This window comes from Podarcis melisellensis (genome assembly GCF_964234715.1).
Source record: "Podarcis melisellensis genome assembly, chromosome: 1".
Taxonomy (NCBI): domain Eukaryota; kingdom Metazoa; phylum Chordata; class Lepidosauria; order Squamata; family Lacertidae; genus Podarcis; species Podarcis melisellensis.
The window spans coordinates 56,891,764-56,918,981 of record NC_138528.1 but is presented as its reverse complement, the minus strand read 5'-3'; the positions used below and the strand labels follow the sequence as shown (position 1 = coordinate 56,918,981).

At 42.3% G+C, this 27,218-nt stretch overlaps 1 protein-coding gene across 5 annotated transcripts; it reads right to left on the bottom strand.

The window, feature by feature from the left end:
* Positions 1–5,128: 5,128 nt before the first annotated feature.
* On the bottom strand, positions 5,129–26,112 carry LOC309358597 (actin, alpha cardiac muscle 1-like). Of its 5 annotated transcripts, none has more exons than XM_081891938.1 (9): positions 25,866–26,099; positions 21,851–21,998; positions 19,670–19,798; positions 14,950–15,060; positions 13,104–13,188; positions 10,755–10,916; positions 7,464–7,655; positions 6,169–6,350; positions 5,129–5,384 (listed from the first exon to the last, which is right to left on the bottom strand). In XM_081891938.1, the coding sequence occupies exons 2-9, from the start codon at positions 21,977–21,979 to the stop codon at positions 5,241–5,243; spliced, it is 1,134 nt and encodes a 377-aa protein (XP_081748064.1). In that variant the 5' UTR covers positions 21,980–21,998; positions 25,866–26,099; the 3' UTR covers positions 5,129–5,240. The 5 variants fall into 5 exon arrangements, with proteins under 5 accessions (XP_081748064.1, XP_081748062.1, XP_081748063.1 ...); XM_081891936.1 differs by having other exon boundaries at positions 21,851–22,055; positions 25,866–26,098; XM_081891937.1 differs by having other exon boundaries at positions 21,851–22,039; positions 25,866–26,098.
* Positions 26,113–27,218: the final 1,106 nt, after the last annotated feature.

Below are 27,218 nucleotides of genomic sequence, written 5' to 3'. Positions count from 1 at the left end.
CACACAGAACGCCATCACCAATCAACCACACCAGACCCAAACCCAGACCCTCTCCACAGATAAATTACAGACACCATCCAGTAGCCAAACCATGGTGGCACCTCCGGATGCTGCACCCCCCTGCAATCCCTACACAGATCTGGCTGACACAAGCCACAAAACCACAGCTCGCCCCTATACACGAAGCCAAGCCAGAGCACAACTAAGTGCAGTACAGCCATCTTCTCAGAAAAACTCTTCACAAAGTTCAAGAGGTCAAGACACAAAGACTTTAGCAACTAATCCACACCTAATGACCCACCTAAGTGGTACTCAGGATATCACTCAAGAAATCACTCAGGATATCCCTCAAGTAATTAAGGAACAAAAGAAGAAAAGGCACACTAGCCTGGGAACTTCCTCTCTGCCCAGAACATTGGAGGCTATACACCACACCCCCTCAACAGTATTTATAGGAACTCAAACACTGAGATCCTGCTCTGTTCCAGTAACAAGAAGCCGAAAGCACCAGCCTGAAGATGACGAGTGAGACCTCGTCGAAACGTCGCCTAGACACCCCAACTTCTACACGGGAAGACACCCGAGGACACCAAAACCTGCATATATATATATATATATATATATATATATATATATATATATATATCAGGGTCAGCCTTGTTATGAAGCAATGTGAAACAACTGCTTCAGGCAACATATGCCAAACAGAGGCTGATTCCCCTGCTCACCATCTTCATCAATGTGTGACATAAAAGAGAGTTTCAATGCAGAGTATGAGAGGGCAGCATAATTTTGACATCACTTCAGGCATGAACATAGTTGCCGCCACATCCACGGTCAACAACATTTTCCCAGTCACATAAATGATACTCAATCATGTACCTGATTCAGAAGAAGATGTTGGTGTACTGCTCGTCAACACTAGTTTCAAGAGTATATTTGAATCGTTTTTCTTTCTTGAGGCACTTGACATTTGTCGTTTTTAAGTTAACGTGCGAAAATATATACCCGAGCAAGATTTATTGCTCCAGACATTGGTACTGAAATAAAATGAATAAATATCAAAGGGAAATAAGAATCATGGTGTTATGATGAAAACTATTGGGGAAATGTAAAAATGGGGGAGGGGGAATACAGGGAATAGAAATATGATTATTCTAAAAATATTCATCAGAAGTATTTTCTAATAAATGCATTCAGGGTTATATTGCTAATCTACTGGTCTGTGATAAAAAATAGCATTTTATTCTCCAAGCAGCCACGATGGGGTACAGTACATAGGGGATCTATTGGTCATGGATACCTTGCAAAAGCGATGAAATGAAAAGTGGGGAAATGGGCATACACCTTCCTTTACAGAAGAGGTAGAAATCCAGTAGTCCACTAGATGTTGATGGACTATTCAGTTGGTGCTTTTTGCAGTGGCGGAGCTAGCCACTCGGGCACCTGGAGTGGCGCACATGCTGTGTACCTGGGGGTGGGCTGCCCAGGGGGGAGACCAGCACAGTGATCCCCACCCAGGGGGGCGATCAGTGTGGCAATCCCTGCCCAAGGGGGATTTTGTCACTACCTTCAGTACCCGGGGCAGCCCGCACCCACCGCACGCCACTTCCTATGCCTCTGGCTTTTTGCAGTGTGTATGTGTGTGTGTTTTACTAAAACCATAATTTTTGGATTGTTACAGGCAGTAGTCCAGGCCTCTGGGCCTCTTTTTATCCCAGCTCCAAGACTGCTTCATTCTTTTGTTGTCTTTCACATGCATACACCTACTTTGATGACATCAGCTCCAGCAAGGATGTGAGGCGGGAAAGACCTCAGAAGGGAATGTCTACCTACTTCATTTCTATGATAATTCACTGGCTTCAGACCAGCCTAGCTGTTTTTGATCAGGTGTTAATTTTCACCATTTTAGTAATTCCCCATTTCTTCATAATCCAATTTTACAGCTATGAATCACAGGATTGGGTAGGACCCCACCCCGGCAAAAAAACCCACTCATTAGTTGGTCTAACACTAGTTAGTGACTGGTGCTAATCAATGCTCAGCCAAAAAAGCTTGGGCTGTAATTCTCCTCGAAGTTTCACAAGCTGCAATGTTCATTTTAATTCCAGAAAATAGGGGTTGCTGGCAATTAAATTGCATATTGTCCCTGAAGGCTGGGATAGTGTGTGTGTGTGTGTGTGTGTGTGTGTGTGAGAGAGAGAGAGAGAGAGAGAGAGAGAGAGAGAGAGAGAGAGAGAGAGAGAGAGAGAGAGAGAGAGCGCTTCTCTTTCTTTATAGGAATTTCCTACAATTAGCTAGATAGTCGGGAGTTCTATAACGAATAAGGGCATATGACTAAATTCCTCATCAGATAATTAATTTAAAAGAAAATCACTGTGACAACCCACATAAGCAAGCTCTAAACAACCTCAAGAACCACATGTCTACTGGCTGAAAGAAAGGAAAGCTTTATGTCTTACACTGGTTCACTATGAAAAACAGAATCTTAACCACTTACAGCCATTCCTTCTTATAGATCACTGTATTTCTTGCCACCACAGATTAGTGCAGTGGCAGGAGGCCCCCTTTTCTGTATGTAAATTTTGAGGATTGCTGTGGAAGCTGCCCAGCTGCCCTCTATGCCAGGCTTTTTCAGGGACTTGTCAGGGTGAGGGGAGAGTCACCTTCTACCCCCTCCATTCCACAGGTGCTTCTGCGGCTCCAACCCTATACCTACAAATGTATTACAATGTATTACAAATGTATTGTTTGGTACTGGGTTTCTTTGGCATCTTAAGTCACGATGATAGATTACTATTTGTTTGTAGACTGTTTGTAACCTGGTTGAGTTAACTAGGGACATTACTAAAACTCCAGGAGACTTTGCTACGAATCACATCTCAAAACAGCTTATTTTTTTAATAAACAAATTAAAACAGACTGTTCTGGTTGCTTATTCATATCTGTTTAGTGGCTGTGCAATTAATGCAAGTCACATTAGCATTACATGGTTAATTACACAATCATTAAAGCTCCCAATAATTATGATAGCATATTTGGAAGGATTATTATTTATTTAGCAACCATTACTTTTGCCTAACAAGGGCAGCAGCAGAAGGTTAATTAAAAGCCACTTAATTGGCCAAAGCACTCAGGGACAGTGAGAGGAAAAACAAGCCCAATGTTCTGGCAGGTAAATTAACCACACACTTATGATGATCTCACAAAAACAAAGCATTATGCTGAGACTTGGGGGGTGTTGAAATGCATTTCTGCTACAAGGGTAAAGAAAATCGAACATCTACAGTTTGTGTAGCTGATTGTGAACCAGTTTGGCATTGTGGGATAGAGTGTTGGACTGAGCCTGAGAACACCCAAATTCTAATGGCTGCCCAGCCATGAAGCTCCCTGGATGGCAATATTCACCATTCAGTCAGATGCTTTACACACAAGCATGCCATTCACACAGGAACTAGTCATCATTAAATGTGTGCCTGAATTTGAAGGAAGCAATAGGTCTTTGTTCAGCGTTAAATCCTGTATTCCTTGTATCCAAACATGGAGTCACATAACTGTACTCTACAGATGGACTACAGATGGACTACAGATGGAGATTGCAATCCTGATGTGTGAAACCACCAGGCCAAAATAGTTGGTCTGTGGCCTTGGGCTCCATTATTCCAAAGCGCCACTGGCTCTTCTCTTCCAGGGAGCAGCACATTGGTCAGACTCCTCTCACTAAGAAGGAGGCGGCTCAATTCAAGCACATGAAGCAGTGCTACACCAACCTCAGTCTGCCTTCAGTTAGCCCCCCACCCACCCACACCTGCCTTCTTACTTATAACCAGGCCAGGGGGTTGCACGGCCTGTCAGCTTCCTCCTCCTTAGGCCCACTGTTGCCCTCGCAGAATTCAGCAGGGAGGAGAAGGATGGGGACAAAACTAGAATGAATTGGCTCTGCCTGAGAGTTTCTCTGGCTCCACAGACTGTTCATCTCCCTGCCTTTTGCCCTGCTAGCTGCAGTGGACACCAGTCACCATCTATAATAGATTTCCCTATCCCAACCTGGTTCACTCCATTTCAGATGGCAACTCCCATCATCCATGATCATAGGCCACACTGATGAGAATTGTAGTCAGGGGAGGAGGCCTGGGTTGTTTTGCCTCAATAGGCAAGATGCCCCCTGCCACCGCCACCACCAGATCTGAGGCTTTCCCTGTCCCCACCATGGCATCCGCACTGCCGCCAGCCCTGCCACAGCTGCACCTGTGCTGCTGCCATGATGCAGTGGCAAGGGCACAGCATTAGTGGTGAGGGCAGGGACACTGTGGCGGCAGCAGCATGGGCAAAGTCACAGTGGGGTTGGCAGAAGAGGAGCCGGGCTGGCAGCAGTACAATGGTGGAGATGAGGAGAGGGTTGTATCTGCCTCCTGAGGCAAATTGCTTTGTTTTACCTCGTGAAAGCATCAGCCTTGGGCACAAGGTTGGGGAAGGCTGCTCTAACTAAATTGGCATTTCACTTATGTTACAGATGATGCACTGGTTATACCATAGGATTGCCGAGTCTTCAGAAGTTAGAATGTTTGCAAACATTCCATTATATTACAGCAACTCCACCAAGAGAAACTTGTATTAAATGGAGGGGAGTAAATCCCACGCTGTTATTATCACAATGCCAATGGGTAATTAATTAATGAGTGGCGACAATTCATCAAATGACAAAGTCCTGTTAATCTTAGTAGCAGGATTTTAGCAACTGTTCTTAAAAAAAATAGAAAACTAATAGTAGCTAGCATGATGTTAGATGTGACAAATGCTATTTCAAAACTCTACCTAGCAATGAAGTTGACTTGGTAGTCTTGGGCAAATCAGTCTGCTTAAGTCATTGGGTTCTTGTGAGGATAACATGTTCATATTAAAGCCATACAGAGCTCATTGGATATTGCATATGACGTTGAACATCTTATTTCAAAGCATGAAGTATTACATCCCGTGGTGAGCAGTGTTAGGAAGCTTCCTAACTGCAATAACTTCTTTAATAACCAATGAGGGATTTTCTAAGGATCCTTGTCATTTGAATGGAAAATATGGGGTGTACATAATATGGGGTGTACGTATTTGAGGCATCCAGAAATGACAACATCTGTTCAGTTAACATCACCTTTATTGTGTTTTCAGACTAGGCAGTGAGGGAAAGCTTAAACTAAATTTCCAGAGAAATTTGGTAGAGAAACACCACAAGGTAACATTTAGCATATTCAAAAGCATTTGCGATGGACAATGGAGGGACCAGATTCCTCATATTCATCTTTGCTGATCCACATTTGCTGGAAGGTCGAAAGAGAAGCCAATATGGATCCCCCAATCCAGACAGAATATTTACGTTCTGGAGGTGCAATCATCTAGAAGAAGGAGGGAGATGAAGAAGGGAACATACAAATTAGGTGACAATCATTCTCATTTTAGTCATCATGTCTTCTAATCCCTATTATTCTCATTCTGGAATATGCAAGCAATACAAGCTTTTGGCTGTGTGACTATGATAGCTACAAAGTGGTATGCAAGTCAGGTCAACTGTAAATCAATAAAACCATAAAATTATATCTCATCCTCTGCTTTATGACAAATTTGCAAATAAGCCAATTAGATGAATTCAAGGAGAATAAGGCTATGAATGGCTACCAGCCATGATGGCTATCCCCACACCCACTGTTGGCAACATTATGCCTCTATATACCAGTTGCTAGAAATTGCAAGTGAGGAGGGTGCTGCTGTACTTGGGTCTTGCTTATGGACTTCCCATATCATCTGGTTGGCCACTGGGAGGACAGAATGCTGGACTAGATGGAACTTGGCCTGATCTAGCAGGGCTCTTCTTATCTTCTTATCCATCTCAGCCTAGCATCTTCCAAAACACCCCCCCCCCCAAGTATCTCAAAGGCAGGTCACCATGGAAATAGCTATATTCAGTTAGAGACTTAATTGTTAGCATGGTGTATATAGCCATTGACAGACCTATACTCTGATTAAAGTGAGGACGAGCAATCAGGTGGCTTTGAAGAAAAGCCACATAAAATCTGGACATAGATCTCTTGTGTTCTAGCTTCTCATCTTTTTCCCCCTCTAGAAATCACACGCTCCGGCCTATTCATGGCCTCTTAGATTGATGTTAGATGTAACATTGACCTTGATCTTCATTGTACTTGGAGCCAAAGCGGTAATCTCCTTCTGCATACGGTCCCCAATGCCAGGGTACATGGTGGTCCCTCCAGAAAGCACATTATTAGCATAAAGATCTTTACGGATGTCAATATCACATTTCATTATACTGTTATAGGTTGTTTCATGGACACCGGCAGACTCCATCCCTGGAAAGAAATGAAATTACGAGGATTAATTGATCATGTATTTCTAAGCAAGTCACTATCATTTTTAAAAAAGAGTGTGAGAATGTGATACAAAATAAAGAGAGGCTGATTTTAGATTGTTCCCATTATTTTTGATCAGTAGGGTGGGATATGATAGTGAAAATATTTTTAGGTGGCTGGTCCAGGTGCTCGGTTGGAGGGATAACAGCAATCCAGTTTACGCAAACGACAGCAGCTTTATATTTATCAACCAGAGCCCTATTTTGATATTAATTAATCTTGTATAAGGTCCCCATGCCATCCATATGTATGTGTGCCTAGAAAGTGTGGGGCATAATATAAGTGCCAATGAGCCCTTTGTGTAATGGATGCTCTTCCCTAAACCAGTTTGTTTGCCATCAGAAGTTGCAGGTTGCATAAGGCATATTATCCAAAGTTCTAAATCTGCAATGTTAACCTAGTGTGAAACATCCATTTTCACACACAAACACATCTTTCCCTTTAAGATACACACGAGCTTGATCCTTTCCTGGTAATGAATGTATTTTTTAAAAGAAAATAGTGAGAAGTCCCCATATGCACTCCTTAAATCTGATACCAATAAACGTGCAGTGGACACTTGGGTTGCGAACATGATCCATGCAGGGAGCACATTCACAACCCTCAGCGCAGCGTCTGCGCACGCACAGGTTGCGATTCGGTGGTTTTGTGCATGCGCGAGTGCCGAAACCCGGAAGTAACCAGTTCCAGTACTTCCAGGTTCGGCGCAGTGCACAACCGGAAATCACACAACCCAAAGTGTCTGTAACCCAAAATATGACTGTATTTAGTATTTAGGGGTAAACATTGTTTTAAGTCTTATATGAAGCAAATTCTTGTTAGATTGCTCTGTCTTCCAGGGTACCTCTTCCCATGTATACCAACTACTCAGTCCATTTTGTCAACAAGTGCTCATGCCAAATTAAATTAGATGCAACAGCATTTTCTCTCATCTTTACTTTTTTTGTTCACATATCAAACATGGTCATGACAGTAACATCTCCAGTATAGCAGTACAATCACATGTTTTCTTCGCCTGTTAACCACAGCCACGGGAAACAAGCGCAGACCCACCTATGAACGATGGCTGGAAGAGAGTTTCAGGGCATCGAAACCGTTCATTGCCAATAGTGATGACTTGACCATCAGGGAGTTCGTAGCTCTTCTCCAGAGAAGAGGAGGATGCAGCAGTGGCCATTTCGTTCTCAAAGTCAAGAGCCACGTAGCAGAGCTTCTCTTTGATGTCTCGCACAATCTCACGCTCAGCTACAAACATCAAGCAGTGGGGTGTAAGACAATAGCAGAGGGCTCTTGGGTTATTTATAAGAATCCTTATAACCACAGTCCTTCCCAGGACCTATTTTTTGGAGGAGGAAAACAAGAAAACAAATATTCTGAATCTCAGAAGCCAGAACAGCAAGAGGGATTGCTGCGCAGTGAAAGCAGCAATCCCTCTTGCTGTTCTGGCTTCTGGGATAGCTGCGCAGCCTGCATTCGCTCCATAAGATGCACACACATTTCCCCTTACTTTTTAGGAGGGAAAAAGTGAGTCTTATAGAGCAAAAAATACGGTATGTCTTTTTTAAGAGCTACAGCTTTCCTGACAAAGAGCCAGCCTCCATTTCTCCAGGAGAACGAAAGATATAACTGCTGCCACTTTAAAGCACACGATTTGAAAATCCCTTCGAAATGTCATGTCTACCAGGGTTAGCCTAAACAACTTCCTTTTTAATTAGCACCTTTCCAGCCTAATCTTTTGGCTCTGAAAGGCGTTAAGAGTGCCTTCCTTATGTAAAAGTCAGCTGACTGGTAGAGCATGCTGACTTAAAAGCCACCTGGGTTGGATCTAGACACATCAGTTTAAACTGTTGTAAATTTAAACAGGGAAAACAGGTAGAGAAAATGGGGCTCCACGTCGCCATCGGGTGGCACAATGTTATATCACACATACAACACATATAAATCGTTTTTTCTTTACTAATCTAGCTGAGCCCCTGGGCTATAAATTTGGTATACGGTCCTCCCTTTCCTCTGTCACCTCCTTTAACCATCAAAGGTTGCTATGTGCTGAACCTACATAGGTGATCCCTACCTGTGTGAGTATTAGGACTCTTCTTTAAGAACCTTAATATAGGATAGCAAGCTTTTTAATTCTTAAGTTCCCCTCTGCTTTCTTTAAGCCTTTTACGCATTATAAAACAAATGAAATAATCCTAGTAAAGACTGAGATTCTTATTTTCACATGAAAACAGCACAAATCGTTCATTTGATTTCTTCCCGTCAGATGAAAGAAATCACAGAAGTTATTTTGAAAAGTTGGTCAGCTCAGTAAAGGGTCCACTTTAATATTCTGGTGTCTCATAAGGGACAGATGTTATCCCTAATGAAGCCAGAAAGCTACTGGTATACTATGAGTGGGGAACCTCGGGTCTGGGGCCAATTGTGGCTCTCCAAGCCTTTCTGTCCAGCTCTTGAAACTCTCTCCAGACTTTGCCCACCCATAGACCACCTCCCTTCTCCTGGCCAGGTCTTCAACCAGCTATAGTGCAATCCCTCCTCAAGTCTGACTTGAACATGTCACTGAACTGTGGTATTGCCTCATGCTTGCCAGGATGGGAAATGGAGACATGTGTGGGTATAGAAAGCTTTGCCTTTTATGTAGCTCAAACATAGCATACAACCCATTTTTCCTCTGGTTCCTGAAAGGTTGCCTACAAAGGACTGAGGCCCCCAGGCTCAAAAAGGTGTCCCACACCTATGCTTGATTTATGAACTCTTCTTTTGTAAGAAAATCCAGCAGTACACCTAGACAGAGAGAGATCCTGGATTATATCATGCAATGAAGAAATCAGCGGCAGGAGCAGATACAAGGCCCGATACTTGAAGCTAGCGGTAAGATCTTGTTGTTGGGCTGACCTTCATTCTAACGACACTTGTATTGTATTTTTGCACATTAGATGGCACAGTGTTGGAGGTTTGCTCCTTATTAAAATTAATTGGGTGTTGCAGTCTTAAACATTTGACATAATTTATAGGTCTTTTCTCTTGTTACTCCATGCCCCAGGCTGAAGACTTGACAGTTCAGCAAGCTGTATTCGCTCTCACCATAAGAAAAGTCCTGGATTAGACCAAGGCCCATCTAATCAAGCCTTCTGTTCCCACAGTGACCAACAAGCCTGCAAGCCGTACCTGAGTACTGCACCCATTTGTGATCTCAAGCTGGTCTAGAGAAGCATACTGACTCTGACAGTGGATGAAGAATAGCCATTGTGGATGGTGACCAGTGATAGCCTTATCTTCCATGAATTTGTCTAATCGTCTTTTTAAGTCATCCAAGTTGGCAGCCATCATTACATCTTGTGGAAGAAATTTCCATAGTATAACTATGCACAGTGTTAAGTCATACTTTCCTTTTGTGCATGCTGAATCTTCCCACATTGCTTATTTTTATGTACCTCAGTCATGTTCCCCCTTACTCCCACTTCCTGTAAAGTAAAAAGCCACACCTGGTGTAACTTTTCAACACAATGGAAGTATTACAGTCCTTTGGCCATTTTAGTAGCCCTTTTCTGAACCTTTCCCAGCTCTACAATATCCTTTTAGAGGCTGCAAACTGTGAAAAGTAATTCCAAATGCAGGCATACAATAGGTTTGTTTAACAGCACGATGATGATGGCAAACTTATTTTCAGTTCGTGTCCTAATAATCCTTAGCATGGATTTCACCTTTTTCACAGCTGCCACATAACCTCAAACTATCATGGGGTGAGGTGCGAAAGCGTGTGCTTAGCAAGTTGCTGTTAAATCTTTCTTGTGTCTAGGTTTTGTCTCTTTCTTTCTTTTTATTTTATTGACTGCTTTTATATTTTTGTATATTTTGGGTGGTGGTGGGGAGCATAAAGAAAATTTTGATTTTTTAAAAAAAGAATTAGAAAATCAGAAAATCAAAGAACATAGTTCATGCCTCAATGCTAGGTGGTTCTTCAATAACATCATGTTGATAATGATCAAGCCATTTTTTGAAGAGAGAAATAACATATGATACTTATTTATCCAATATGATAACAGAATATAGAATCTTAAGAGTTGGAAGGGACCCAAGGGCCATCTAGTCCAACCCCCTACAATGCAGGAATCTCAGCTAAAGCATCCATGATGTGGCAGAATAAGACAGCATTATCAGAAGTAAACAGGAGGTGGAATTGAAATAATGAATCCCATTAGCAGAAGCCCTGCAGAAGGACTTCTGCTTTTGCAAAGGGGCTTCTCCCTCCTCATTTGTCTCATGTATCCTTGAAATGGTGAAACAATTGGCTTAGCACAACACTATATTCCTCCCTTGATCTGTAAGAAAAGCACTGATTACCTGTAGTAACAAAAGAGTATCCCCTCTCTGTAAGAATTTTCATGAGATAGTCAGTGAGATCTCTTCCAGCCAGATCCAGTCTCATGATGGCATGTGGCAGGGCATAACCTTCATAGATAGGTACGTTATGTGTGACACCGTCCCCGGAGTCCAGAACTATCCCTAAGAGAGAGGAAGAAAATTAGAAGCGTCAGCATTCTTCTGCGTAGACCTTGCCCTGCCCCACTCTTTCTGCTAAATTAAACCCTTTGACAACAACTGGGATTGAAAGGAGAGACTGCAAATGATAATCCCTATTGTCTCCATGCTGAGTGGAACTCAGAGGGAAATTGCTGGCCTATACAAAGAAGAAATTGCCTTCATGAAAGAGTCAGAAATTGCATGGCATTGTTCTCTCTGAAACAGATGCTAATGATAATGATCTTCTTACATTTCTATAGCCTTTCACCAAAAAAAAAAAAGGATCCCAAACAATTTGCAAAGATTTTCAAAATGCTGATGTATAAACATACAGATTTGCCACTAAAATGTGGAGGTTTTTTTTAATGGAACAATAAAACAGCAGCTATTTACAAGGTAACGTATATTGGTATAAAAAGGCCCACCTGTGGTCTCCCTTCCACAGAGAACTTGTGGACTCTCCCTGAACCAGGTGTGAGACAGCCACAGACTGCCCTACAGACCCAAAAGCTATAGCCACTAAAAACCCTGAATTTTTGAGCTGGATTTTTTTCTGGCTAGTTGACAACCCTATTTAATGGGCGCCTCCAGACTGTCAGTATTTTGCAGGAGGAATTCAGACAAAGCTGGAACTTCAGGTTTGCAGTGTTAAAAGCCAGTGTGGTGTAGTGGTTAAGAGCGGCAGTCACATAATCTGGGGAACCGGGTTCGTGTCTCCGCTCCTCCACATGCAGCTGCTGGGTGACCTTGGGCCAGTCACACTTCTGTGAAGTCTCTTAGCCCCACTCACCTCACAGAGTGTTTGTTGTGGGGGAGGAAGGGAAAGGAGAATGTTAGCCGCTTTGAGACTCCTGAAGGGGAGTGAAAGGCGGGATATCAAATCCAAACTCTTCTTCTTCTTCTTCTTAAAATGGATTAAAGCACCCCATTGCTCTAGCAAAATAAATCCACTTTAAAACAGAGGACTTTTGTGGCTTAGGAAAGTCATGGAGAAAAGTGCTGAAAGTGTGGGATGAATGCCTGACTAACAGGAAGAGGTATAAATGCTCTGCAAGCAAATCAAGATGACTGGAGGATGAATGCTCAAGAAATATTGAATATAATCTAAACCAGGGGTCAGCAAACTTTTTCAGCAAGGGACTGTCCCTCAGACTTTGTGGGGGGCTGGACTATATGGGGGGGGGATGAATGAATTCCTATGCCCCACAAACAACCCAGAGGTGCATTTTAAATAAAAGCACGCATTCTACTCATGTAAAAACACGCTGATTCCTGGACCGTCCGGGGGCCGGATTTAGAAGGCAATTAGGTCAGATCCGGCCTCCAGGCCTTAGTTTGCCTACCCATGATCTAAACTCTGAGTAAGTTTTGTGCACACAGATCATGATGAGTGCTCAATAAATAGTAGGTTGTCCGGAGAGGCACCCTGGATTGGTGAAGTTAGCCAACAAGTCACAGCCCTGGTTGGTAGGGTTGCCATGTACCCAGACAGGGTAGTGGCCATGTGTTTCCCGTTTCTGGGGCAGTTGCCAGGAATTTATAGTAAATATAAGATACTTTAAGTCAAAGCCAGGAGCATCATCTTCACTATGTGTAATTTAGTAACTAACCCACCATACAGGCATGGTGTGGGCGCTTTACTTCTCCATCTTTTTGATGCATAGTTAAGCAAGTTTTCATTTGGCATTTGAATGTATTTTATAAAGCTTGCTGAAGAAAATAGGTCATTTCCAATGCAATTAGAAAACAGGCTACAGTTAAATACGCAGCCATTATTTTGTAGGGGGACAACAATTGCTTCAGGAACATTATCTGGGATAAAAGGGTTTTTCTTCCTGTGCACACCAGCGGGCGGTTGGAGGGGGGAGTATATGAGTGGCTGGCTTCCAACCACTTTGATTTTTTGATTGGAGAAGGGAAGAGTTTAACTCTACAAAACAGCAGTTCTTATTGGTCACAGGCAATTATTGGCTGAAGATTGAGTGTTCCCAATTCTCTCTCTTTTCTTTCCCTATGTTAATTCAGTATGGTAGGGGCTTATCAGAAGATCCGGTTTTCTCATAATAGCTTGGTAAGGAAAAATAGGGGCCAGTGTATTAGACATCAAGATACATATATGTGAGGACACGCTTCTTCTTTTAAAGATGATGACACCAATTTCAAACTCACCAGTAGTTCGGCCAGATGCATAGAGAGAAAGAACAGCTTGAATGGCCACATACATTGCAGGCACATTGAAAGTTTCAAACATGATCTGTAGAGGGCAAATGAGAGGGTCTTAGGATCTCTCAGCATAGAAAGAAAATGCTACAATGCTACTAAAATCTGGTTTTAAGATACCCAATTTCCCTAGCAGCATTATTTGCTTGGTTCCAAATCGTGCACAGGAGCTATAGTATCCAAGATAAATCATACTTGCAGTGGCGGACATATGAGAATAAAGGTGTAGGAAGACAATGATTTCCATTCCATCTGATGGTTATTCCATGCAGCGCTGCCTCAGTTCCACTGCAGTTTGGCTTCCAACAAAGCCTTTTATTTGTCTCACTGTCCACTGTGGTGGAATTTTACCAGATTAATTACACAACTAATTAAATTATCCTCACGTTATTCCACACCACGCCTAAGTCTTTCTTTCAAAGTCCCTAGTGAAGGAAACTGAATGAGGTTGACAAATGATCCCAGACGGTTTACACCAAACAAGACATGCAATTTCATTAATAGTATTGAGCATAATAAATTGGAATAATGAGGTTTCCCCTCTGGATTTTTTAAATGCAGAATTCTGGGCTTGCTGTCTAATTGCAGCCTGACAGCGGCGAAACCCCTTTTATTCTAGCTTTCATCCCTGTTTCTTTTGACAGTAACCTGACTCAGCTCAACTGAAATGGCCTCTAAATTTGTTAATTCACAGTCTCTCCGAAATGAGCAGCTCAGCAGTATACTTCTCTGAGAAAAGGTGGATGACTAGCATTTCATTATCTTTCTCCACTTCTGAAGAGCAATAGACCTTACAGACCTACCACTTATCAGAAATCATTTGCTGCAAAACTGTGAAATTGCTCTTTTGCAGAGTCCGCACAGCCATTTCCACAGCATGGAAGAACAAAGGCAGGGAAGCTCTGCTTCTGATACTTTGGCAGCAGAAAGGTAAATAATTCTCTGTTCTTGGGACATAGAAACTTAGAAATTCGCAATGCATAACTGCTCCTTGTTTTGGTGCTTATCTGTTTGCACTGTAGTCTAAGAGGGTATTCCAGATAGGGGCCTTATGTCTACTGCAAATGGGTCACAAAGATCCTATTATTCTGTTTGTGCATTTGGTATACTTTCATTCTTTCAACCTGTCAGGGGACTGCCATTGGAACAGGGGAGGGAGGCAGGGGAATACAGAGAGTCTCTGATGCTTCGCTCCTTGTCCAGGGGTGGGGAAAGCCACACCTCCAGTGGAGCAGAGAGGGAAAGGGCCAGCCAAGCGAGGAGAGGGCTCGAAGATGCTGTGGAGAGCCCAAGCGCCTCACCTAGCCCTGCTGGCCAGGAGGCAGATATGCAACTTCCGTCACCCTGTTTGCGCAGAGGGGTGAAACGCAAGGAGGGGAAGCAGAGATTTGGGGTGTCGAAGTTCTTATGTTGGGGAAGAAGCCAAAAGAGGCCACTCTCGGATTCTGCAAGTGACTAAGACGGACATGAACTTGTTGGTTCTGCTCTGTAAATAGTTTGCACCAATAAAACCTGTAAAAGACAGGTCGGAGTCCTGCCTGGTTACTCACAAGCAACCACCACCCGCATCTGACACAACCCTAAATATTTATTGATATTATGCAGCTGGTCATCCATACCAGTGGGCGGAGCTTGATGGAATGCATCTGAGCTGTCCCTGCCCCTCCCTGCCCTTACTCCATCCCTGCTGCCCCGCCCTGCCCCCCTTTGGGGCATGATAGCCACAGCCACTTTGGTTTCTCTGCTAAAACTGGAATTTTCTAGCTCAGAAGGGAAGCAACATACAAATAATTACCTGGGTCATTTTTTCTCGATTAGCCTTGGGGTTTAATGGCGCTTCAGTCAGGAGGACAGGGTGCTCTTCTGGGGCAACTCGAAGTTCATTATAGAAGGAATGGTGCCAAATCTAAGGGACAGGTGGTTGAAGGCAAACATACAGGCAATGGGTGTTAAGTGTTGCCCAATGAATCTTTGCATTTCAGATAGCAAATGTAGCAAAATGAATACATATATCATTAAGTCAAAGGTCAAACCAAACCCCTGGACAGTAGTGGCAAGGCTGTATAGAGTGGCACACCCACCTCTACTTCTATAGCCCTGCTACTAGTGCCAGGCAGGACAGAACATGAGGGCAAGGAGAAATGCCTGCTCTGCCAGTTCCCAGGCAGCGAAAGGGCTTGGACTGGGCCCACTGCCATCACCAGATGGCAGCAGGGTCAGCACATCTCCACCCCTGAAACACCCCATGTTGTGGGTTTCTGATGACTACCCAGCATTTGAGTGGGAACACTGAGGGTCTCCTCCCTTCCCTGCCACCGATGAATCTTCCCTTACAGTGAAGGCTGATAGGGCTGGGTGGAATTCATCTCTGCCACGTTCAAACCCCCTTCAGCACAGCAAATTGAGGTTTCCAATCCCTTTATTAGACCCACATTTTACACAGATATGCTTGTTGTTGTTTGACTCTTCGTAACCCCATGGACCAGAGCACGCCAGGCACTCCTGTCTTCCACTGCCTCCCGCAGTTTGGTCAAACTCATGCTGGTAGCTTCGAGAACACTGTCCAGCCATCTCGTCCTCTGTCATCCCCTTCTCATTGTGCCCTCAATCATCCCAACATCAGGGTCTTTTCCAGGGAGTCTTCTCTTCTCATGAGGTGGCCAAAGTATTGGTGCCTCAGCTTCACGATCTGTCCTTCCAGTGAGCACTCAGGGCTGATTTCCTTCAGAATGGATAGGTTTGATCTTCTTGCAGTCCATGGGACTCTCAGGAGTCTACTCCAGCACCATAATTCAAAAGCATCAATTCTTCGGCGACCAGCCTTCTTTATGGTCCAGCTCTCACTACCATACATCACTACTGAGAAAACCATAGCTTTAACTATATGGACCTTTGTTGGCAAGGTGATGTCTCTGCTTTTTAAGAAGCTGTCTAGGTTTGTCACACAGATATGCAAGTTCCCTCAATTTGCTCTGTTTCCTTGTGTGGAGGGGGATTTCACCACACTGTTCTTTTGTGTGTGTGTTACATTTCTGGAACTTCTCACATCACGAACATAAAAAGCTGTTTTATACAAAAATACACCATTGGTCTGTTGAGCCAATGACAAGTTAGACACTGGTCTCTGTTTTAAGGGAAATTCTATACCTTTCCGCCAGAAATTTTAGCTATCTATCACGGAAGTACCCTAACAATGTTGTACTCTCAGCCAGCAAGTCTCAAGTGCTGTTTTATATTTTATATCAGATGAAGTGAACAATTCTTATGAGAACTGCTGGTGTTGTTTGGTCTCAGGCCCCACATCTATGAATGACACTTGGTCTCCAGCAAAAATCTATGAAGTGCCAAGTATGGAGGCTCTCCTATAAAAGCTTTTATCTGGACCCAAATGATATCCTCAAATGAGTCGTAGTCATATTAAATAAGACATTTTCCACACTTAGGGACCAATTCAAATGTGCAAGAGTGTACACAGTATAATTGTCCTCACATAATTGTGTCACGTGGGAACTGCATGACTGAAAAGTTCATTAAAATTCTTGTTCATATGGAAAATTAGCACAGGAGAGATGCTCGCTTTTGTTTCTCCACAACATGCTATCTTCCCACTTGCTGGGAGATTCTTATTTAAGGGTACTTTCAAATAAGCAATCTTCGCTTATACGCTGAGGTTGTACAGGCCCTCACAGCAGCTACCTACCTGCCAGTTTGAATAAGCTGTTTGTTCATTGACTGCTGCAGTTTAAGTGCCCTCATCCAAGGATGGTCAATTCAAAGCCTTTAAGATTTTATAAGAGTGGGAAAACTAGTGTGGTTCATGTGTGATGCATTACATACCAAACCGGGAGGTTTCCATACCCATAGTACAAAGCTTTTTATGACTGACTAGGTTCCATTTAAGCCCTAATTCCTTTGATTTTGTGAACACCAAAGAGAGATCAGATCTGTTCTCCACAGGCCACCATGGCATTCTCAATTAAAATGTAAGATGGGGATGTGACCGATTTCCCTTCCATATGCCATTCAAGAGAAATGAACAGCCTCATTAGACATTTATGAAGTCAGAAGAAGAAGATAATGCCCCATTCTTGTGCTTCCCCCCCTTCCTACATTAAATGTGCAGTAGCTGTGAATGCATTAACACTCCTCTAGTACCCTAAGTGAATGCTCACTCTGGAAAATGGAGCAGCCCAGATTTGAATATTGTGAACTGAAGTATATGAGCTGGAGAATGCTTCATTTCATTGCCCATGCATTCCATCTCTCACAGCTCCCTGGGAATGTCCAAATGCCTTATGGCAATAAAAACATGCGCATATTTATAGAAACTTTGCAATAAAAGTGTCCTTTCTGTGGCTTACATCCAACTAAATTGTACTGTAAGCCCACTGAAACCAATGGGCTAAAGGTTGTCAGGTTCTTTTATTTCAGTGTGTTTACTCTTGAGTATGACATTGGCACCATACATGTAAAATGACATGATCCTGCTTTAAAACAGTCATTGCTTCCTTCAAAGACTTCTGGACGCTGTGGTTTGTTAAGGGTGCTGAGGGTTGTTGGTAGATCTCTGTTCTCCTCACAGAGCTACAATTCCCAGAATTCCCTGGGGGAGGGAGGGATTGTTAAACCATGCTGGGAATTGTCACCCTGACTGGGGCCATGCAGGCTGGGGCTGGTGGGCAACATCTGGAGGGCACCATGTTGGCTACCGCTGGTGTCGAGACCAATGTTTCCATAGGGAATCTATTTATTGAAATATTTCAGTACTGCACTTTGCCAAAGATGTTCCACAGTGACATACAATATTTAAAATGAAAAAGCTTTGGCAATGGAGCCATTGGTAAGTGTTTGGGGCCCAATCTTCCCTAGCCTTGCTTGTGGCGATGGATGAAGGAGGAGAACTGGCAAAAGGACTATTAGAGGAACAGCATCTGCAACTACTCTTGTTGCTTGCTTTGTGCTCTTAAGGGGGTCGGCATGATACCAGGATTGCCACAGCTGGCAGCCTGAAGGACATGGCCTCAAGAGAGCACAGTGAAGAAGCCAATTTAGATGCTGCCTCTTAACTGCAGACCTATGTTGTGACACAGAAAGCTGACATTTTAGGAATGGCAAGGGTGAATTATTGAGATTTAGTGCATGTGTGGGATTCAGGACTGCGTTACCTGAGGCAGTGAAATGAAGCACAATGAGAAGTATATGGAAAAGCTATACTCCCATCTAGAGGACGGAGAGTGTAGTTTTCTTTCCTCTACAGACAAGCACAGGGAAACTCAGAGACTGTTTCCAGATGACCTGACCATGAATCCTCATTTTTTGAGAGAAGGTTTGCAGGGAGGCTAGATGATGCCGACTGTTTATTGAGCATTCATTCCTCATTCTCTGTGGGGAAGACAGGTGATGTCCAGTGGACGGAGGAATAGGGAACAGCCAGCCTTTGCCAGGTGTGAGGAGTTGAACCTTTTGGGGCGGATCCAGCCAGCATATATGCCACTATTACGTTTAGTCAGGCAAAGCAATGAACTATGAGATAACCAGCCAGACCTGTAAAGAAACCTATTTGATTGTAGTTGGCCAGAGCAGATAATATGGTAAGTTTGGACCTCTATTAAATATGTCTGTGCTTGTGGCTATTCCCTGCTACAGATCTGCTTCATCTCTGCCATGCTTTTTTCCCAGGACTTTGCTTCCTCACAGAGGAATAAACACGGCCCCTTACATTTATTCTCCTGGCCATTTAGCTTTTTGAGCTTTTGAGCCAGCAGTCTGGGAACCATTTCTGTGTGGTGTGATCCCATGGCACCCAGAAGTGTGAGTGAATAATGCAGTTGTGCAGCTTTTATATACACATATACACAGTGCCTTAGCAGGGGGCGGGGGGGGGAGAGTGCCAATTAGCTGGGAAAGGCCCATGCAATCAGCCCCATCCATGGGACCATATTGTTGACAGATGCTTCCCTGCGGAGTGGGATTGAACCACATGGAAGCAGTTACCATGTGGTTGGTTGGGCATGAGAAAGAGACTCTTCCACCTGCCCCTGGATATGCCCCAGGTGTTTTTACTTGCCAATTCAAAGTGTTGGTGCTGACCTCTAAAGCCCTAAACGGCCTCAGTCCTGTATACCTGAAGGAGCGTCTCCACCCCCATTGTTCAATCCAAACACTGAGGTCCGATGCCGAGGGCCTTCTGGCAGTTCCCTCACTGTGAGAAGTGAGGTTACAGGGAACCAGACAGAGGGTCTTCTCAGTAGTGGCGCCCGCCCTGTGGAACATCCTCCCTTTAGATGTGAAGGAAATAAGCAGCTATTCTATTTTTAAAAGACATCTGAAGGCAGGGAAGTTTTTAATATTTAATGATGTATTGTTTTTAACACTTGATTGGGAGCCACCCAGAGTGGCAGGGGAAACTCAGCCAGATGGGCGGGGTATAAATAATAATAATAATAATAATAATAATAATAATAATAAAGCAGAAAATAATCACAAATAGTGACAAATAAACAAAACCTGCTGACCTTTTCCATGTCATCCCAGTTAGTGATAATCCCGTGCTCGATGGGATACTTCAGGGTCAGAATCCCTCGTTTGCTCTGTGCTTCATCGCCAACATAGCTGTCTTTTTGTCCCATCCCTACCATAACCCCCTAGAAAAGCGAGCCATCAAAAGGAACATATCAAATTCAGTATCACATTGCAAATGTTTGCCAAGAGTCACTTCTATTGTCATTTCTGCAGCATAAAACAATGATACTAGGACCAACAGTGCATGTCTACTCAAAAGTAAGTCCAACTGAATTCAATAGGATTCAATGCAGCTTACTCACAGCAGCAACGTTCTGTACAACACCAAAATTCACCCTCCTTGCCTTCCATCCCACATCATAATTGCAGTGCCCCTTATCGCACCCCCAAGGCTCTGTGCCCAGTGTGAAGGAACCAGTTGCTCTCCCTTAAAGCTGCCTCAGTTTACAGGAATGTGTGCATAGGATTGCAACGTGAGTAGAAAAAAAATAGTTTTACATGCTTTTCCCATTTCTTTCTTCGACAGTTTCACACAACCACCTCTATTGTTCTACTCAGCAGTTGGTTCCTATTTTATTGAAATGACTTTAAAGCCAAAGCGCAGGAAAATTCTTATCCAATAGTGTTTAAAATTAATTTAAAACCTTTTCAGATTATGGTAAATTATTTTGCCATTTCAAATGCTGTATTAGAAGGTAAGCATTTGAAGTTTAGTGTCATCTTCAATCTCCTGCTCATTGGACTTTGGAAATATAAATACCACAGGAATGAAACAATAAAAATGAAGCATCTTTTAAGGTGTTAGAATTAAGTGCTAACTTCACAATCCTATGCATGTTTATTTGGAAGGAAATCCCACTACTGTATATTCAATAGGATTACACTACAACCATTAAAATCAATGGAACTTAAAATGCTTAACTTTGGCTGAATTCTACTCCAGCAATAAAATACTGCTAAACAATTCTTATGGAAAGCCAATGTACATTCCTGTTACTCAGTCTCTGCTTTCTTTTGGCACTGACTAGTATGCAGAAGTTCCAAGACTTTGATTAGCTTCCAGGTTTTGTTTTGTTTTGTTTTTTAAAAACATACTATTTGATGTCAAATATTTTGGATTCCTTTCTTTAAATCTAAATTGCTGACATGGTAAATTATCAAACTGTGGGACTGAAAATCAATTCAGTGATTGCATGGTATCTGTGGAGGGGTGTTAAATAGTGGTACATATTCAGCAGTTTTTTAAAATCAAAAGTTCTAAACAGCAACATGCAAGTAACAAGCTTTGCAGCAAGAGTAGAGTAAATCTGACAACTGGAAAAAAACAGATTTAATGGCCAATGCTTATTCTGTTTCCTTAGGCCTGCATTAATTAGGCAATTATAAGTTTTTTCCATTGTATACATATTTTTACTAGATGCTTGTTAATTTCTTGATGACCTATGGCATTACTTAACAACTATGCTTACAAATCAAGCTACTAATAAGCATCACTGCAAAATAAGATCAACCATATCTGTTGCTTGACATGACATCCACAAAATTTTATGCAGCTCCAAAAATGGTTTATGTATTTGAGTAACAGTATGCACATAGCATTAAATTTAAGGGCTTTAAAAAAATGTAAGAACTGTGTTGCAGAATCAGTTCAAAGGTCTATCTATTCCAGCATTTTGTTTCCAGTCATAACCTAGATGCTTCTGGAAGTTGACAATCTTTTTTCTAGCTCCTCAAATCCAAACAGACTTGTTAAACCAAAAATCAAATGGGTCTGGGGAGAAGCACATCAGGGATAGGCAGTGGTTCTTCATGGCAACATGGAATAATAGAGAGCAGATAAAGAGTTATCTCTTTAACACTGTTCTTGCTAGCAAAAAATGATGCTCTGAAGCTACTGCTGGTGAGCGATCCAACATATTCCGTTGAATAAGAACCCTGTATCTCATTGGGCACATGTACCATGGTTTAGTGGCCTACTTTATCTTGCCTTAAACAGGCCATGGGACTTTTCCCCTTTGAACAGCAGACACTTCACCTCCCCAACCCTGTTTCCCATGCGCAATGCTATTTTGGAAGTTCTGTGTTTCAAAAGTGTCTTGCATGTGGTAGATGTAGAGATGGAGACCCACATCTCTTGATTGTGGGCACAATTTCCCCTTAAAATAAAAACTGACCTGGTGCCGGGGTCGTCCAACGATGGATGGAAAAACAGCCCTTGGAGCATCATCTCCGGCAAATCCAGCTTTGCAAAGTCCAGAGCCATTATCACAGACAAGTGCTGTGGTTTCTTCATCATCACACATGGCTCCTCAGTGTCCTGGGCTGTGGAAACAGCAGTTCAGGGGAAAGCCGATCTGGATTATCTGGGAATAATTAAAACTACAAAATGTAATGTTAGAAAAATGGGAAGAGAGAGAGAGAGAATAGGTTCTCTGATAAAGTCAGCAAATTTATGAATCAATCCTTTAAATATATACTGTATATCTAATTCAAGCAAACATACTCTCTGAGACCATGATTCCCAACATTCCAGGACCTACTGGCATGTCTTAAGCAAGCAAGTACTTTATTACGGTCACAGACCAGCATAAGCAAAACATCTAAATAAATAGCATAACAGTACGAATCTAAGTGAATAATTATTAAATAAATAGGAGCAAGAAGCAGACGTAGATTTAAACATATACATAGAATACTTAATTAAGCATAGATGGGTGAGTAAAAATTTATAAGAAAAATTAAAAGATCAGTTAACACAGCTATATGTTTTGGAAAGTTTTTAATATGTGAAATTTTAATGTATTTTTAATCTTTGTTAGAAGCCACCCAAAGTGGCTGGGGTACAAATAATAAATTATTATTATTATTATTATTATTATTATTATTATTATTATTATTATTATTATTATTATTATTGATGGGCTTCTAAGACGGATCTAACAATATGGGCCTTCAGTTTAGGATTGAATTGTAGCATAAACCATTCTTCGTTGATTATCTATCATGGCATGTCTTGAAACACTTGTTTCTGTGGGAATTCTTGACTTCTTTTCTATCTGTTCCTAAGAGATCCTTTTTACTTGTGCTCCATCAAAATTTAAAGACTTACATTTTCCAGCAACTTTCAACTGTCATTAACTGTTGTTTGCTCTCTGTGCTCTTTTTATGCTGTTTTAGTGATATGCTGTTTTTTATTTGACTTTTTAAATTGATGGCTATATAATTATTTTGATTTTGTTTGTTTGTTTCACACTGTTGACTCGGGCAGGAAAGGCAGGCTAGAAATTTCATTATAAATAAATAATCCTGGTTTCCACATGAAGCCAAAATTTCCCACACTCATCATAACAGACAGCCCTGCTGAATGCACTGTGCTCTGGTGGAAGGGAATACGTTTAGAGAGTCAGGGACCTTGAGCAAGAGGACACATCCTAAGATAAGTGAAGCTAAACAAAAAGAGGGTAGTGGTATAAGAAGGAAAGTGGGAGCAGGGACAGAAAGCCAAGTGGCACATGGAAAATAGACAGACAGCAGACAGAGATAACAAGAGGTAGACAATACAAGTGGAGGGAGGGTGAGAGAGAATGGTAAGATTATGAGCAAGCATCAGGGATGAGACAGAACACAGGAAGCTGCTTTTTGCTGAGTCAAACTATTGGTCCACCTAGCTCACTATTAGTCCAGTTCCAGCATCCCCAGGGCTGGTGTTTGATGCACATGAAGTTAGCCACAATCCAGGTAATCTGTAACTTCCTGATCAATGCTGTTTAATGAGCTGTCCCTTAAACCAGCTTCTATCCAAGTAGAAAACATAGCTGAGGTGTGTACACACATGACCACTGCATACCTGCTGGTTTGCTAAACTGACATTACAAAGGTGCCACCTTTGGAAATTTCAAAGCATTGAAATTATAAAATGCACACGTTGTTCAAAAAAACCATTTAAGTCAGGGATGGGCAACATGTGGCTCCATCTTGCCCAGCCAGGATGGTGAATGGTCATTTATGATGGGAGCTGTAGTCCAGCAATATCTGGAGACCATAGGTCCATAGGCCCCACCCCTGATTTAAATAAGAAACGTATTATTTAAAGCACCACCAAATCTCTACATTATTCCTAACGATATAAACAGTCATAGCAGCAAAGATCTAAAAATAGACCTTCTCTGGAAAGTGTTGGTTAATGTTTTGGAATGGCAGCTGTTCTCATGAAGTGCTCACTTACAAGAACTATTCTGTATCTGTGAACTGTGAATTCCTTATCTAAAGGACTCTTCTGGGAAGTGCATTGAGACAAGTCTGGTTCCACTGACCAAAGACAACTTGCACATGTGCCTTCTGTTTGGGATTCTTCAAGTTCAGTTGTAAGGGAATAGGTGCATCCCTCTAACTAACAACAACAGTTGTTGGCATCTGTTTTTCTTGAGAGACAATGGAGTGCACCTCTGGGAGGGGGGGTCAAATTGCTGCGTTAGCAGCACCAAAGATACAAGCCTGGGCAATGTGTATGGAGGTTCTGGGCTGCCGGAAGGAGGTGTACAAGGTGCCATCCAATCATCTTAGGAACAGATTTGTGTAGGATTTACTCCTTAGTCTTTTCTTCTCCTGAAGATATCTCATAAGGCAGCAGAAGTTTAGGACCAGAGTTCTTCTAGATGAGCTACCTTCCCAGGTTGATGAACCCCCATCTGCTCCTCACTTCCCACTACAGTACATGCAGAAACCGCCTTCTTGATGTTGGACCCACTATTGTTCTCATCTGGTCAATCCACCAGAACCTGTCTTCACATGCAGGAAAAGTCACTAACTCACTGAGGGACTGAGACCCATTAGCTACCCTCACCTGGTTTAGCCAGCCAGACAAAGCCATTCCTGGGGTGTGGTTGCTGTTGCATGTTGACAGCTTTTAGGAGCCACAGGTGAGAGCTGAATGCAGGTTGGGAACCAAAGGTGGACAAACTACTCCAGAAGGAGCACAACATGTCCCCCACCAGAGGTATTACCCCTCCTCTAACAATCCATAGGCCCATAGCAACAACAGAAACAATCAACAAAACAATCAACAAAGCAACAGAAACAATCAACAAAACAAAACAGAATAAAGCACACAAAAACAAGCTCTTTAAAAAAATGGACACATTCAGTCCACATTTATGCTCAAATTGATTTGTTAGTTCCCACTTAGATGGAAGAGCTAATATAGTTTGAGGAGAGCAAAAAAAGTGGTTCTGCAAGACTGACAAAATTGGAGGCAAGAAGGAAAGGGGGTGATGGTGTAAAAACATAGCTTGGGTCTAGGAGCTACAGTAGCAAAACTATCAGTACCAAGTGCATATCTGGTTTGGGTTGCTATCCTACACGGAAGCAAGTTTCACAGAAATGTATTTAGCATTAGGATGCTAGCCAGCTGGACGCAAATTGATTTCTACTGATGCCTACTTCTGTATGGCGAAACAGGCAGTACTTAAATCATCTCCAAAGCTTCAATTCTAACATTTGGCTCATCGTTTTTCTGTAACATGTTCTCACATCCTGAATGGACACTTGCACTTCTGCCCCATGGAGAGATGTATGCACTCAAGACGTGTGTGGAGTTCATCAGCCCTCTATGGGGTGATGAGTAGGTTTACGTTCAATTTGTTTAGGCCTGTAGTGTTAGTAACCTGCAGAGTATCCCACTGGAATAGTAGCAATACATACAGTTCTATCAGATATCAAGTGGTTTTGACAGTCACCGAATGATAGAGTCAATCTAAAATCAAGGCACTATTTAATATGCTGCTCCAATGGGGTAACTTGAATTAGAAGGGAATGCAATTCTTTGTGTCCTCACAAGGAACAAGATCTTCAAGTACTGTATACAGTGGTACCTCGGGTTACATACACTTCAGGTTAAAGACTCCGCTAACCCAAAAATATTACCTCGGGTTAAGAACTTTGCTTCAGGATGAGAACAGAAATCGCCCAGCAGCGGCACGGCGGCAGCAGGAGGCCCCACTAGCTAAAGTGGTGCTTCAGGTTAAGAACAGTTTCAGGTTAAGAACAGACCTCCGAAACGAATTAAGTTCTTAACCCGAGGTACCACTGTACTCAGAAGACCAGACACTCTCCCCCCCCACACACACCTGCAGTAACATCAAGTCTTGTCTTATCTTCTAAAAGGTGAAACAATATATGGATGATACTTACCAAACACACCAGGGAATGGTGAAAAACAGCAATAGCTCCCTTGGAACAAATGAAATGATCTCACCTTCTATTTCATTTATATCCAGCTCATGGAATGAAATTCATAGAACGCCTAGGTCTGTCATGCCATTTTTGGAAACATTTTTTTTCTAGTTTGTGCTTATCAAAGCAACAGCTTAAAGGGCTAGATAAATTAGGGCAGGGTTTCTAATGCCATTGGATGCCTTCCCACTCTAAACTGCTGACAATGGCTTCCCTCACTTCCTCCACTCTGCCAGTCTCCCTTTTGTCACTTCCTTTTCCAGTTTACACATAGGCTGAAATAATTTCCAAGCTCATGCCTAGAACTAGGGTTTTTGTTTGTTTCATCAGTACCTAGCTCTATGTTTATAGAGCTCTATTTATAGCTCTATTCATACTTAACAGGCACCGGTTTCAAAAGCAGAATTTACCATGTACAGTAGTGGTGAGCAAACTGTACATGTTGTTATCAGGATTCTGTAGTAGAGAGGCAGAAAATAGCCACCTTATCTTGAGATGAGGTGACTCTATTCTGAAAATGGGATATGACTCAGCAACTAGCCACTTACAAAGTGATAATTGCAGTTACTTCAGTTCTGTGTCATGCACTTTTGATCTGTGTTGCCTACAGCACATTTTAATATCTGGTATCTCAAACACTGGAAAATGTATTGTGTGTCCGTCTCTACAGGCATTGGGTTAACTTGGGGCAACAGAGTTGTAGCCATCAGGCAACTTTCAAATCCAGAATTGTTCACAAATGCTTGGCATCAGTACCTACTTTTCAATAGCATCTTTTGAATTTCCTGTGCTCACATGCATTAAAAACTTCTTAAAGGTGACTTATGCTTGTGTCGGAAGAACATTTGACTCACGTATCGGGGTCTTGCAAACCGTGGCCCCTCACATCCAGAAAAAGCTATTCCAAAGGCCTAAGGGGCTGTCAGGGTAGTAAATAATGCAGGTGATGTGAGAGACTTACACTGGGGGTATGTGTGTAATTGGAGATTTTCTATAGAGAATGGAAGTGCTTCTACTCATACAATTGGATCTATAGATCTAAGCCCTAGTCTGTGGTGGGGAAGTCCCCATCAACACAGCATGTGTTGAATATATGCTCCTTTCTAAGTGTGGGGGTCCTTTCCTCTTTATTTGCTATATTTCCTCCTCCCATCAAGCCAGGACTATTTATTTTTAAACAAGGTATACATAGCTTTTTCATAAGAAATGTCAATTGTGGTGTAGGATTAAAAAAAAATTAAAAACACAAAATAAAAAATAAAATTACTCATTAAACAACAAACAAGAATTCAAAACCAATTCATCTCCCTG

What these genes read in the sequence shown, in the direction of transcription:
- LOC309358597 (XM_081891938.1), bottom strand. Translation starts at nt 21,979, where the DNA reads ATGTGTGATGATGAAGAAACCACAGCACTTGTCTGTGATAATGGCTCT. An exon ending in ATACTCTTTTGTTACTACAG is followed by an intron (nt 7,656 to 10,754) that starts GTAATCAGTGCT and finishes TGATGTTTGTAG; the next exon opens with CTGAGCGTGAGATTGTGCGA. An exon ending in CTTCCAGCCATCGTTCATAG is followed by an intron (nt 6,351 to 7,463) that starts GTGGGTCTGCGC and finishes ATTTCTTTCCAG; the next exon opens with GGATGGAGTCTGCCGGTGTC.